Source organism: Rhinichthys klamathensis, unplaced genomic scaffold (genome assembly GCF_029890125.1).
Source record: "Rhinichthys klamathensis goyatoka isolate OS25496 unplaced genomic scaffold, OSU_Roscu_1.1 h1tg000245l_1, whole genome shotgun sequence".
In the NCBI taxonomy this organism is placed as follows: Eukaryota; Metazoa; Chordata; class Actinopteri; order Cypriniformes; family Leuciscidae; genus Rhinichthys; species Rhinichthys klamathensis.
Window position 1 is genome coordinate 86373 of NW_026606767.1, and position 12658 is coordinate 99030.

The 12658-nt window shown below is 35.3% G+C and overlaps 4 protein-coding genes across 4 annotated transcripts in view; 2 read left to right on the forward strand and 2 right to left on the reverse strand.

The window, feature by feature from the left end:
- lrrc8aa (leucine rich repeat containing 8 VRAC subunit Aa) overlaps nt 1-1114 on the reverse strand; it is a 31795-nt gene extending 30681 nt beyond the window's left edge. Inside the window, exon 1 of the mRNA XM_056266144.1 lies at nt 963-1114. The gene's annotated coding sequence lies outside the window, so the exon portion shown is untranslated. The remainder of the gene's footprint in view (nt 1-962) is intronic.
- Nucleotides 1-12658, reverse strand: part of rapgef1b (Rap guanine nucleotide exchange factor (GEF) 1b) — a 90091-nt gene that overhangs the window by 23756 nt on the left and 53677 nt on the right. The gene's annotated exons all lie outside the window — the stretch shown is intronic.
- dnlz (DNL-type zinc finger) lies at nt 3883-5257 on the forward strand. The gene is made up of 3 exons (XM_056266153.1): nt 3883-4241; nt 4350-4489; nt 4976-5257. The coding sequence occupies exons 1-3, from the start codon at nt 3960-3962 to the stop codon at nt 5136-5138; spliced, it is 585 nt and encodes a 194-aa protein (XP_056122128.1). The 5' UTR covers nt 3883-3959; the 3' UTR covers nt 5139-5257.
- uck1 (uridine-cytidine kinase 1) lies at nt 7260-10905 on the forward strand. Its single transcript, XM_056266151.1, has 7 exons — nt 7260-7551; nt 7950-8109; nt 8326-8422; nt 8812-8954; nt 10357-10451; nt 10558-10606; nt 10696-10905. The coding sequence occupies exons 1-7, from the start codon at nt 7462-7464 to the stop codon at nt 10893-10895; spliced, it is 834 nt and encodes a 277-aa protein (XP_056122126.1). The 5' UTR covers nt 7260-7461; the 3' UTR covers nt 10896-10905.

Sequence of the window (12658 nt, forward strand, 5' to 3'; positions counted from 1 at the left end):
TTTTCTGAAGTGATATACGGCAGACCCTCTCAGTTGCACAATGGCGGTACACCTATTCTGAGGTTTAAACCTGTGGCCAACAGGTTACTAGCCTACATTTTTAACCACTAACCCACAACACACCCAGCAAGGAGTGTCCCAAAATCATTCTATTACTACAGTAAGTGGAGAAAAACACATGTATTTTTATCTCTAGCCCTAATTGTTCTAAGTGGCTGTATAATCAATATCAGACTGTAATCTAAAGGCAGGGTTTTTTTACAATCTGTTATATGCCACGGACCCCAAATATGATCCTTCTCATGCAAGGGACCACATCCTAAAAATTAAAGGCAGTTATATATATATGTGCATGTATAAAGATCAGTGAAAATATGTGTACTATTATTTTGAAAACATTTAGTTTCTGTTACATTACATTATTTATTTTTCTACTCACTATGGTACTGCTGTTTTAATAAGTCATTTAATTTTTTATTTTTTATTTATTTATATATATTAACAATTTTGTCATTTATTTTAATCAATTTTATTCAGTTAGTTTCTTTTTCTTTTTTTATATAAGCCCTATTTATTTAATTTACACTGTTTTTCTCTGAACTTTTTTCATGGACTCCCATGCAGACCCCAGTTTGAAAACCCCTAGTTTAGGGGGCGATATACAATTACATGAGATGTTATATTAATAAGATCAGATCCAGATACAAGCACAGGAAACACGCACTGGATAGTGAAAAAACACATGCACAGAAACACAATAATTCATTAATTTATAGACTAACTCAAGACGCACAAAGTTAAGCGCGCACACAGTCCTTGGCCTGCCGTTTAATGGTTTTCCGTGGGTGGAAAATTAAAGCTTGTCTTGTTGGTCTCCTAAAAGCCTTTTGTGTTGTCAAACACACCCTGAACACACACTCAACCCCCGAGAAACACACACACACACATCCGGCGCAACTCACCGGCCTCGTTACTGAGTGGATCTCTGGCTCCTGTGGCGCATAACTGATACATGTCTTTCCTCCGGTCCACGATCCACAGCGGCAGCCTCACACACTCCGCAGCCCGAGGAAAGAGTTGAGGAACGCGGCTAAGCCACGCCCAGGAATACGCGTCAGCTGGACCTCCCGGGATGCGTCTGACTCGAATCCTACTACAGCGAAGGCTCGGCTCATGAATATTAATGACGTAACTTTACGTTGAACCGCTAGGCCAATCCTGATTGGCTGAGAAAACTCCGCGGGCCTAGACTGACTGTGGATTGACGAATCAATTCAATTTAACAGAGCTTAATTTGCATGGCAATAGGGTACAGAGCAAACAGTGCCAAAAGCGCTGCATTGTTAAATTAGATAGCATTATTTCAAAATCTCTGATTCATGAATTATGATTGCGATTGCCATTGTGAAAAATGCATATTTGTATACATATTATTTATAATATATATAAAATAATATATATATATCATTTACTTTATTTATAGCATTTATTATTTATATAATAATTATTGATATATGTTATATATTTTTGCTAACCAATGATATTTACTTTAGTGAGTTTTATATATATATATATATAATATAAAAATACATACACTTATTTATAACTAATACAGATATTATTTATTTTATTTATAGTATTTATTATTTATATAATATTTATCATTTTCTTAGATATTTTTGCTAACCTATAATATTTACTTTAGTGAGTTGTATACCATTTTTATAAATATTACAAAAATATATATTTTATAGGCTATATATTATTTATAACATATATATTTTATTATTATTATTTACTTTATTCATGGTATTTATTATTTATATAATAATCATTTATATGTCTTAGATATTTTTGCTAACCTGTGATATTTACTTTAAGTGAGTTTTATATAATTTTACATATAGCCTAATATAAAAATACATGTTTTATATATCGTATTTATAACATATATATATATATATATATATATATACACATATATAGTATTTATTATTTATATAAAATCTATATAAGTTAAATATAATCTTGTATGATTCTATAGAACTGTGTTTCTGATCTTTCCAATTTTACAAATCTGATATATTTCCTTTACATAATTTTATATAATTTTATAAGCGATATTTGAAAAAAGAGAATGATTTAATGTTGTGTCTTAAATGTATGGTCCTCTTCTTTAATGATCAAATATAATTTGAAGTAAAGATAGCTTACTGTTTAAATTGTCTTTTGACTGTTTTTAAATAATTGTTTTCTTCTTTCTGAACTTTTGTAGAGATCTTTTCCAACATTAAATAACATAAATAAGTCACTCAGGTATGAAAACTGTGAATCGTGCATATTTAATTACGTTACGTGACGGACACAAAAAAGAACGTGACGTCAACATGAGTCGATTAATATTCATGAGCCAGATCTTCGCCATAGTAGAATATGTACTGCGGCGCGAGCGGGCGCGTTGACTGGGGCTGCGCTGATACCGCACACGCGGGCGTGACTTTGACGCAGGGTGGAGCGGACGGTGCAGACTATCCTTGTGAGATGAAGGTCGTTTGCCCGTTAACTGTAACCGAAGAAACTGTCGCAAGACACAGACGCGCGGGAAGGCAAGAAAAGTCACAACTGTTGAATAACGGAAATATGACGTTCCTATGACATCATATAGTTCTCCTCATCAAAGGCAAAATGGAAGCAGATGTTACAACATTTACCCGCGGAATGTTTACCACTGTTTACCAGTAGGATGAATCAAATAGCTAGCAATAAAATGATAATAACATGATAATCAGAATTACATTGGTATATTCACCTGAAATATGTTTGTACAAGATTATTTCAAGACCATTTCAGCATCGTTATCATCAGATTTGTTTATCATCAGATTTATTTGCAGGAGCAGGACTATAAGAAATTTTACTTTAAAGACTCCTCATGATGTGAGCAGGCTATCAGTCATTGAAACACACTTTCACCCCTGTGAGCAAAGTTTGGCATATATTCAAGCTTCTCCCAGCAACATGTATAATGTATTTATAAAAACTTTCATCTCAAACTGATGTAATCCACTTGTCTTTTTTTATTGCAATCTTTTGAACAATAAACATACAAGGGCAATAACATATCAATTAGGCCTATACATCAAATCTTATGATAAATAAAATAAGAGAAGAGAAAGCAGTAGTAAACTCACATGTCTATAAATAAGTACAAACATTATTAAAAGAATAGATTTATAGAAGGCTTTAAAATAATTTAGTTTTTTTTTTGCTTCGTTATTTCTTTTTTCTTTTAATGTATACAAGCAGAGACCTATTTTAAAATAAGTCAAATTATTTTTTTCCCTCCCAATTTACATTTGTGGATAAATCATTTTCGATAGGCTATACAGCCTAATGAGTAATTTCACAATATACCAAATTTTAAAGTCACCAGTATTATCATAAAACCATACATTTATTTGAGTTGTAATATTGGTGATAAAGTGTCTGGAGATTTTAAAGGTCTCTTTCCAATTGACAACGTCTCCAAAATCCAATGGCTAAAGAAATTCGGCAAATTGTTCTGAGATAATTATTTTGACATTTTCTGCCTTTTGAATTTACACCTTGTTTGTCTATGTTTGGCTTTTCAATAATATTATTTCCTAGCAATTTCATAAGTTCTGGGGGGATGGCATTGATTACCATCCTATACTCCTTGGCAGATATATACAATTAAAATTTTCCTAAAAATTCTGAATAAGTAAGTAAATGACCCTTACTATTCGATGCAATCCACATGTCACTGGTAAATAAACATGATGGGCGGGGCTTCGTTTAGACGCTCTGTCGTCATCGGCAAGCGACGAGTGATTCAACTCGGTTTGAGCCAAAGCCCGTCTGAGCAGATATGACATTTCATCGACATTAGAGATATCGCCTGTGTTTAAGAAGAACAGAAAGTCTGGTAACGTTTCGATAATGAGCTCTCGATTATTTTTCTTTTTATTCAGACCGATAATAATCAGATCACGTGGTGCGGGAAGTCTGTCTGTGCCCAAAACATTCTGTCCTGCTAGAGTCAAATATGAGGCGGCACAGAAAGGAGCCCCAAACACCTCCTTACACTTCACTAATTCTTTACTGGGGTCACAGAATGGAGGCAGATTGAGTTCCTGCAGGAGCTTCACAACCTCGGAGTGCAGGACTGAAGCCATTGGACAAGTGCAGTCAACGCACTATCAACTGGTGTACACCTGCAAAGTACGATCATACTTCTTCTGTACATGTGTGTGACTCTTCAGCTGGGGAACTTTTGACTCGCCTAAATAGCTCAGCTCAGTCATGTACTTTTCTGTTTTGTCTCTTTAGGTGTGCTCCACTCGCTCCACGAAGAAAATATCCAAGATAGCCTATCACAAGGGTGTCGTCATAGTAACGTGTCCTGGATGCAACAACCATCACGTCATCGCTGATAATCTGAACTGGTTTTCTGACCTGGAGGGGAAAAGGTGTGTATGTTTGTTCATGTGCATGGACTATTCATTTGACTGTGTGATTGATCCGCGCAAAAGTTGAAATGTTAAAAACTGAAATAAAGAAAACAGGGCTGTGTTAAAAGTTAATTAAATGTCCTAATTGAACTAAGGTCTAATCCTGGCTTAATCTAAACCCTGTCTGTGAAACCAGGCCTTGATGCCACTAACCCATAGATATGTTCATCCTCGTGTGAGGATCCATCCTACAAAATAAAAAGCAGCTATATATTTTCATCTATAAAGACTCATTTATGCTGTGAAAATTTGTACATTATTTTCTATTACATTAAAAAAAAATCTACACACTTTAGTACTGTAACTCTACTACTAGATTTATTTAAATATAATTTTTTACACTGTTTTTCTCTACATTTTCCCCCAAGAAAACCCCTGCTCTAAAGCATTATGACGAAAACTTTATTGTGAAGTTAAAAGTCGCATGTTCTGTATTTGCCATAGAAACATCGAGGAGATCCTGGCTGCTAAAGGAGAATCAGTCCGAAGAGTTCAAGGGGACGAGGCCTTGGAAATTGTTGCAGAGGAATCAATAAAGGAGACGTCAAGAAATAATCCAGATGAACAGAAACCCCCACATCTGAGCGACGGGTCGGACAAAACATGACTGACATTTATATTGACTGTCTGAAACTACCAGTTCAGGTCTAGCAATTACCAAGAGCTGTTCATTGTATTATATCGTTGTTATAGTTTTTATATTCTTATTAAAGCACTGAAAAACAATCATCTCATCACTTTGGAGGGTTTTTTTAAGCGTTCTGCTCCACCTTGTGGACACTGCAATATTTTCACTGCAACATCCTTTGATATCTTCAAATGACATGCACTGTATATCAGCGACCTTTGACTGGGAAACACCAATACAGCTAAAGCAATACTGGTTTTGCAAGGCTTTTGTTGTTTTGTTTATTTTGCAACAAAAACAACAGTTACAAACAAAACTAAGGGTTGGAAATTCTGAAATAAACTAAAGCATATTATAAGCAGTGTTAGTTAAGTTACTCTAAAAAGTAATTAATTACTAGCTACTAATTACAGTGTAATTCGATTACTCTACTACTCTATTACTACTTTATAATTACTTTCTAAAATCCCATATCAACCTTGAACAGTTGAACAATACAAGGATAGACATGATACGGCACTTTAGTTCTTTCAAATAAACAATATACAATTGCATAAATTATTCTTGAACTGACCAAAGTGTGTAAAGGGAGAAGGTTACATTGAAAACATACATTTTAACATTTAAATTTGATTTTAAACACACTATTGCGTTAGATGGAAGTGTTCTGTAGTCTATAGTATTTAATGCAATTACATCAGAAGTGACTGTAATTAAATTCCGGAAAAATTAAGAGTAATCCCTTACGTTACTTTTTCAAGGGAAAAGTAATTAAATTAAAATACTTAGATTACCAAGTAATTAATTACACCCAACACTGATTATAAGTATTACATAATTGAAGAGACTTTCTTAAAGAGAGAGTTCACCCAAAAATGAAATTTCCTCATCATCACCCTCATGTTATTCCAAACCTGTATGCGTTTCCTTCTTCTGTTGAACACAAAAGAAGGAATTTTAAAGAATGTTGGTAAGCAGACAGTGGATGTAAATATATATATATATATATATATATATATATATATATATATATATATATATATATATATATATATATATATATATATATATTTACATCCACTGTCTGCTTACCAACATTCTTTAAAATTCCTTCTTTTGTGTAAATAAACTGGTAAATAAACATGATGGGCGGGGCTTCGTTTAGACGCTCTGTCGTCATCGGCAAGCGACGAGTGATTCAACTCGGTTTGAGCCAAAGCCCGTCTGAGCAGATATGACATTTCATCGTCATTAGAGATATCGCCTGTGTTTAAGAAGAACAGAAAGTCTGGTAACGTTTCGATAATGAGCTCTCGATTATTTTTCTTTTTATTCAGACCGATAATAATCAGATCACGTGGTACGGGAAGTCTGTCTGTGCCCAAAACATTCTGTCCTATATATATATATATTCTGTGAAAATGTACATTTAGTTAATGTAAAATTCTGCAAGGAATAGTAATACAATTATTATAAAATGAATATAAAAAGAGTATTTTCAAAGAATCCCCATAAACAAATGTCTAGCTAATACATCAGAAGAAATTGTTTTAACACAATTTGCAATAAGTGATGACTTTGTTTACAAGTTTTGTGGAGTTTGCGCGCGCAGCATGACGCAGCAACGTCCAGAAGCGAAACCATATAAACAGAAAGAGGAGGTAGAATGGCATTCAACAGAGAAGCAGGGATGCGACAATGGTCGTGGCTTAGCGGTCTGCTCTTATTGGTCAGGATAAAATAATTGTTCTGCTTTTAATTCTGTGCAGTCTTTCACTTCATCATCTATTGAAATGTCTTAATATCTTAACACAACTCGGTAGATTATTGTCCAGACTCCGGTCAAGCGGGGCATAGGTAGAGTGGTCACATGACACCTGTTACTTTTCTCAGCGCTGGACTAGAACGGGCCAATCACAGTTGTTTGCGGTGACTAAACAAGGCTGTTTTAAACAACATTACAAAGACTAATGGTGTCGTTTCCACTTTTATGCCAGGAATCAATCTCAGACATTCACAAGATGATACCTTTTAAACTCCAAATGTCTCCAGTAAGACAAAAAAACATCATGAGATTTGAATGAGCCTCAATACGGACATGGCTCTCTGAGTCGCTGAGCGCCTCGTGGTGGAAGAGAAATGTCATGTTCACTTTAACAGTTGCTAACCAGTACAGTAATATTAGAGTACTTAATCGGCCGTTGCTGAGAGTAAAACCAGGCGGTAATTGAGCACACAACCTCCAGCTAATGACCGATCATATCCAGGACGGTTTAGTTGAAGTTTTTCTTACTGTACCAGCATGAATCCAGCCGGACTGTTGTGTGAAAGCGAGCGGCCGCGTCACCGTCCTTTCCTGATCGGGGTGAGCGGAGGAACAGCCAGTGGAAAGGTACGAGACACTGCATGCATGATGGAAACTGATGCATACTGCTGACTTTGGCGTTTTAATGCAGGCAAACCTATAACTTACATGTTGTGCCTTAGGTTAGTCACAGTCAACATGTTTCTCTGTTTTGCTTTACATATAAAGTGCATTTCATTTGCATTGAGGTGGAATGCAGGCAGTTTAAACCATAATATATAAAATGCACAAGAAAACAGCATGCAGCAAGTAATTATAGGCAATGAAATGTCATTTTTTGCAAACAAATAAACTAAAGTAATGACAAAATGCCCTTATCTTAAAATCTGGTGTCTGTGTCTGTAATGATATTCAGGCTGATGCAATTACAAATGGGACAGTAGACTGTCAGTCCAGGTCATTAACTGCTGTTTTTCTCTTGCTAGTCCACGGTGTGTGCCAAAATCATGGAGCTTTTGGGTCAGAACATGGTTGATCACCACCAGAGGAAGGTCACTATCGTCAGTCAGGACAGTTTCTACCGGATTCTCACTCCAGAACAGAAGGCCAAAGCTTTGAAAGGCCAGTACAACTTTGACCATCCAGGTAAAAAAAAGGATAAGAAATAATTCAGCCATGAATGAAAATGCTGTCGTCATTTACTCACCTTTATGTTGTTTGATGTTGTCCTTTTATGTAAATTTTTTATGTCCATTGATTTTGTTTACACAAATCAATTGAAATAGGTCAGCAAAACAAGGTTGGAGCGACATGTGGGTCGGTTTTCAATGCACTATGATGTTTTCTCTCTCTCTCTCCCAGAGGCATTTGATACGGAGTTCATGTGTCAGACGTTGAAGGATATAGTAGAAGGGAAGGTGGTGGAGGTTCCAACATATGACTTCGTCACCCATTCCAGGCAATAACACACACACACACACACACATGTTCAATGGGGACTCTCCATATACGTAATGGTTTTTATACTGTACAAACTCATATTCTCTCCCCTTACACTAACCTCACCCCTAAAACTACCCATCACACAAAACTTTCTGCATTTTTAAAAAGCATCACTTAGTCTGATTTTAAAGCTGTTTTCCTCATAGGGACCAAAATGTCTATTGGCAACTTTGTGAGGACATTTTGTCCCCATAATGTTGGGTTTACCAGGCCACACACACTTTTTACTCATAATGACACGTCGTCAACCAATGACTCACATGCTGAGACAGTCTCTCTCTTCACGTGTGCATGATAGTATGTGATTGTCTGTCTGATAACGGAGTATTTAATGACTGTGTGTAGGCTGCCAGAGAAGATATGTGTGTATCCCGCTGATGTGGTGCTGTTCGAGGGGATTCTGGTGTTTTACACACAGGAAGTCAGAGACATGTTCCACATGAAACTGTTTGTGGACACGGACTCAGATGTACGCCTGTCTCGCAGAGGTAATGCACACATAAGCACACCAAGTGTAGAGACAATGTCTTTATATTATTTAGAAGTTTATATAATGTAATAAGTGCTGTCTAATCAATTAATCATGATTAATCGCATTTAAGTTTTTTGTTAACGTGTGTATATATTGATATATTTCTATATGTGTGTGTGTGTATATATATTTATATATATCATACATACTTTATAACACACATTATATAAACACATTTTTATGTTAGATGCGATTTATCAATTTGACAGCACTAAATGTAATATTTACTAACAAAAAAAAAAGTATTTGAATGTAACTTTCAGACATACTTAAAATTACAGCGTTGTTATCGTTAAGTTCAGGCTTTGCTATTTCCAGTTTTGTTTTTATTTCATAGACACATTTCAAAGTTGTATTTTACAGTTTTGTTCTTATTAATTATAGTTAAGAAATAGTGCACTGCAAGAGTTTAAAAAAATAAACTCTAAAATAAGACTTTAAAATGGGCAAAACTTAATAGAGGAACTTTAAATGTATGAAAATGATTATGCACACTTATGTTCAGAAATTTAGGGTTTGATAGATTTTTTTATGTTTGTTTTTTTTGCTTACCAAGGCTGCATTTATTTGAACAAAATAAAATCAGTTATATTGTTAAATATTGTAAACTGTTTTCTATGTGAATATTAAAATGTAATTTATTCCTGTGATCAAAGCTGGATTTTCAGCATCATTACTCCAGTCTTCAGTGTCACATGATCCTTCAGAAATCACTCTAATATGATGATTTGATGCTCAAGAAACATTTCTGATTATTATCAGTTGAAAACAGTTGAGCTGCTTCATATTTTTGTAGAAACTGTAATGCATTTTTTGTTAGTTCAAAAGAACTTTATTTGAACTTTAAACTTAAACAGCATTGAAGTAGAAATATTTTGTAGAATTATAAATGTCTTTACTGTTACTTTTGATCAATGTATTGTGTCATTACTGTTTAGTTTAATAATAAATAATAATAAATCTTACTGAGCCCAAAATTTTAAATGATTGTCCATATTTGTTTTATAAACTTTATTTAAGTTTCAGAAACTGTTATTAGCTTCCTTTACATTTTTAATTTGAATTTATGTAAATTTTGGTAACACTTTATTCTACAGTGTCTGTTACACGTTACATGTAGTTTCTATAGTAATAACTATAAATTATGCATAATTACATGCAACTAACCCTAAACAAAAACTAACCCTAACCTTATAGTAAGTACATGTAGGTCATTAATATTACTCTGTACCTAATTGTATATTTACACTGTAACAAGGCCATCGTAAAATAAAGTGTAACCTAAATATGAAATATTCGAATAATTAGCATAGATGTATGCCTGTTATAACAGTGTCTGTGTAATATTGTGTGTTTAGTTCTGCGTGACATGAGGAGAGGTCGAGATCTGGAACAGATTCTCTCACAGTACACCACGTTTGTTAAACCGGCCTTTGAAGAGTTCTGCCTTCCGGTGAGAACACACACACACACACACACACACACACACAACTAAAGCTGAAATAACATTTGATAGTTATTTAAAGCATTCATGACTTCTGAAATCTCTCTCCAAATAGACCAAGAAATATGCAGATGTCATAATACCTCGTGGAGTTGATAACATGGGTAAATATGAGCCATAATATTCCTGCCTATATGAAACCAAGCCTTGCTTTTCAAACCTGTTGCTTCTCTTTTGTCTTGTAAATCTTCAGTGGCAATAAACCTGATTGTTCAGCATATTCAGGACATCCTAAACGGTGACATCTGCAAATGGCAGAGGGGTTCTGTCAATGGACACGCCCATGGGCGGAGTCTAAAGAGGGGCGTGGCCGAACACAGTGAGATATCGAGCGGAGGCGGGAATCTTCCAGTAAAACGCCCCCTACTGGAGCCCAGCACACGACCACATTAACACACACACACACACACACACACACACACACAATCAGAAAACCTGAAGGCTGGAGTTTTCTGCATGCTTCCAACACACGATCTCTGTCAGGTTTAAGAATGCCTTCTGCTGCTTATCCGAGTCACCTGACCCTCAGCGTGACCTTTGACCTGAAAGAGGAACTGTTCTGTATATCTAAAAGAGTTAATGTTCTACATTATCTGTCATAATTTACATACTTATCACAGTAATCTGTACTGTAATGACACATGTGATAATCAGTACCTGTAGCAGGGCAAACACAACGGTACATCAGCAAAAACTGATGTTTGCACTGCCCGAATCGTCTCATTGGGATGTAATTTCACTATAAAACATGAGATTTTCAGTCACACCTGCAGAATAAAAAAGTCAACTTGTTTTATTACTATTATCAAGAGTATAACGGCGTTTTAAACAGTTTCAGTGTTTGATATTCTTGCCTTGTCTAGATCATAAACTCCTGTTTGGTCAGGATAAGACAAAACGGATGAAGTAAAATACTTCTTAATATACTAGTAAAATACTAGTGAATTATAGTGATTGTTTAGTATTTAAAATATTAATCTCACTATCACTGATGATGTGTCTCTTTATTTTGAAAGTTTCACTGTATAATTTATGTTACTCTGTCTGAAATTGGTTCCGAAATGTGAATATTTTAAAATAGTTTTCCATTTCTTGTACAAACCTTTTTTAAAGTATTAAAGAGAACGTGCTTGTGACTTCACATCTCATTATTTGTACATTTAATTTTGTCTGATAAAAGAGTGTAAGAAATAATGTTTATTTGTATAGCGCTTTTTTAATAATACTATGAAAAGCGCTATACAAATGAAGGTAATGTACCATGGTACTGAATTGATTGTAATGTTCATTTACATGCAAGATATTTCAACAAGGTATTACCATGGTAGTGACATGATACTTACTGAATGATTACCATATTCGTTGACCACGATATTTACTTAAAGATACACTAGCATTCAAAAGTCTGGGGTCAGTAAGTAATATTTGAAAGAAGTCTCTTCTGCTCACCAATGCTGCATTTATTTGATTAAAAATACTGTAATATTGTGAAATATTACAATTTAAATATATATATCACCTAAAGGATTATTAGGAACACCATACTAATACTGTGTTTGACCCCCTTTCGCCTTCAGAACTGCCTTAATTCTACGTGGCATTGATTCAACAAGGTGCTGAAAGCATTCTTTAGAAATGTTGGCCCATATTGATAGGATAGCATCTTGCAGTTGATGGAGATTTGTCGGCTGCACATCCAGGGCACGAAGCTCCCGTTCCACCACATCCCAAAGATGCTCTATTGGGTTGAGATCTGGTGACTGTGGGGGCCATTTTAGTACAGTGAACTCACTGTCATGCTCAAGAAACCAATTTGAAATGATTCGAGCTTTGTGACATGGTGCATTATCCTGCTGGAAGTAGCCATCAGAGGATGGGTACATGGTGGCCATAAAGGGATGGACATGGTCAGAAACGATGCTCAGGTAGGCCGTGGCATTTAAACGATGCCCAATTGGCACTAAGGGGCCTAAAGTGTGCCAAGAAAACATCCCCCACACCATTACACCACCACCACCAGCCTGCACAGTGGTAACAAGGCATGATGGATCCATGTTCTCATTCTGTTTACGGCAAATTCTGACTCTACCATCTGAATGTCTCAACAGAAATCGAGACTCATCAGACCAGGCAACATTTTTCCAGGCAACTGTCCA

What these genes read in the sequence shown, in the direction of transcription:
- dnlz (XM_056266153.1), top strand. Translation starts at nt 3,960, where the DNA reads ATGAGCTCTCGATTATTTTTCTTTTTATTCAGACCGATAATAATCAGA. An exon ending in AACTGGTGTACACCTGCAAA is followed by an intron (nt 4,242 to 4,349) that starts GTACGATCATAC and finishes TTGTCTCTTTAG; the next exon opens with GTGTGCTCCACTCGCTCCAC. An exon ending in TCTGACCTGGAGGGGAAAAG is followed by an intron (nt 4,490 to 4,975) that starts GTGTGTATGTTT and finishes TATTTGCCATAG; the next exon opens with AAACATCGAGGAGATCCTGG.
- uck1 (XM_056266151.1), top strand. Translation starts at nt 7,462, where the DNA reads ATGAATCCAGCCGGACTGTTGTGTGAAAGCGAGCGGCCGCGTCACCGT. An exon ending in GACTTCGTCACCCATTCCAG is followed by an intron (nt 8,423 to 8,811) that starts GCAATAACACAC and finishes GACTGTGTGTAG; the next exon opens with GCTGCCAGAGAAGATATGTG. An exon ending in TTGAAGAGTTCTGCCTTCCG is followed by an intron (nt 10,452 to 10,557) that starts GTGAGAACACAC and finishes CTCTCCAAATAG; the next exon opens with ACCAAGAAATATGCAGATGT.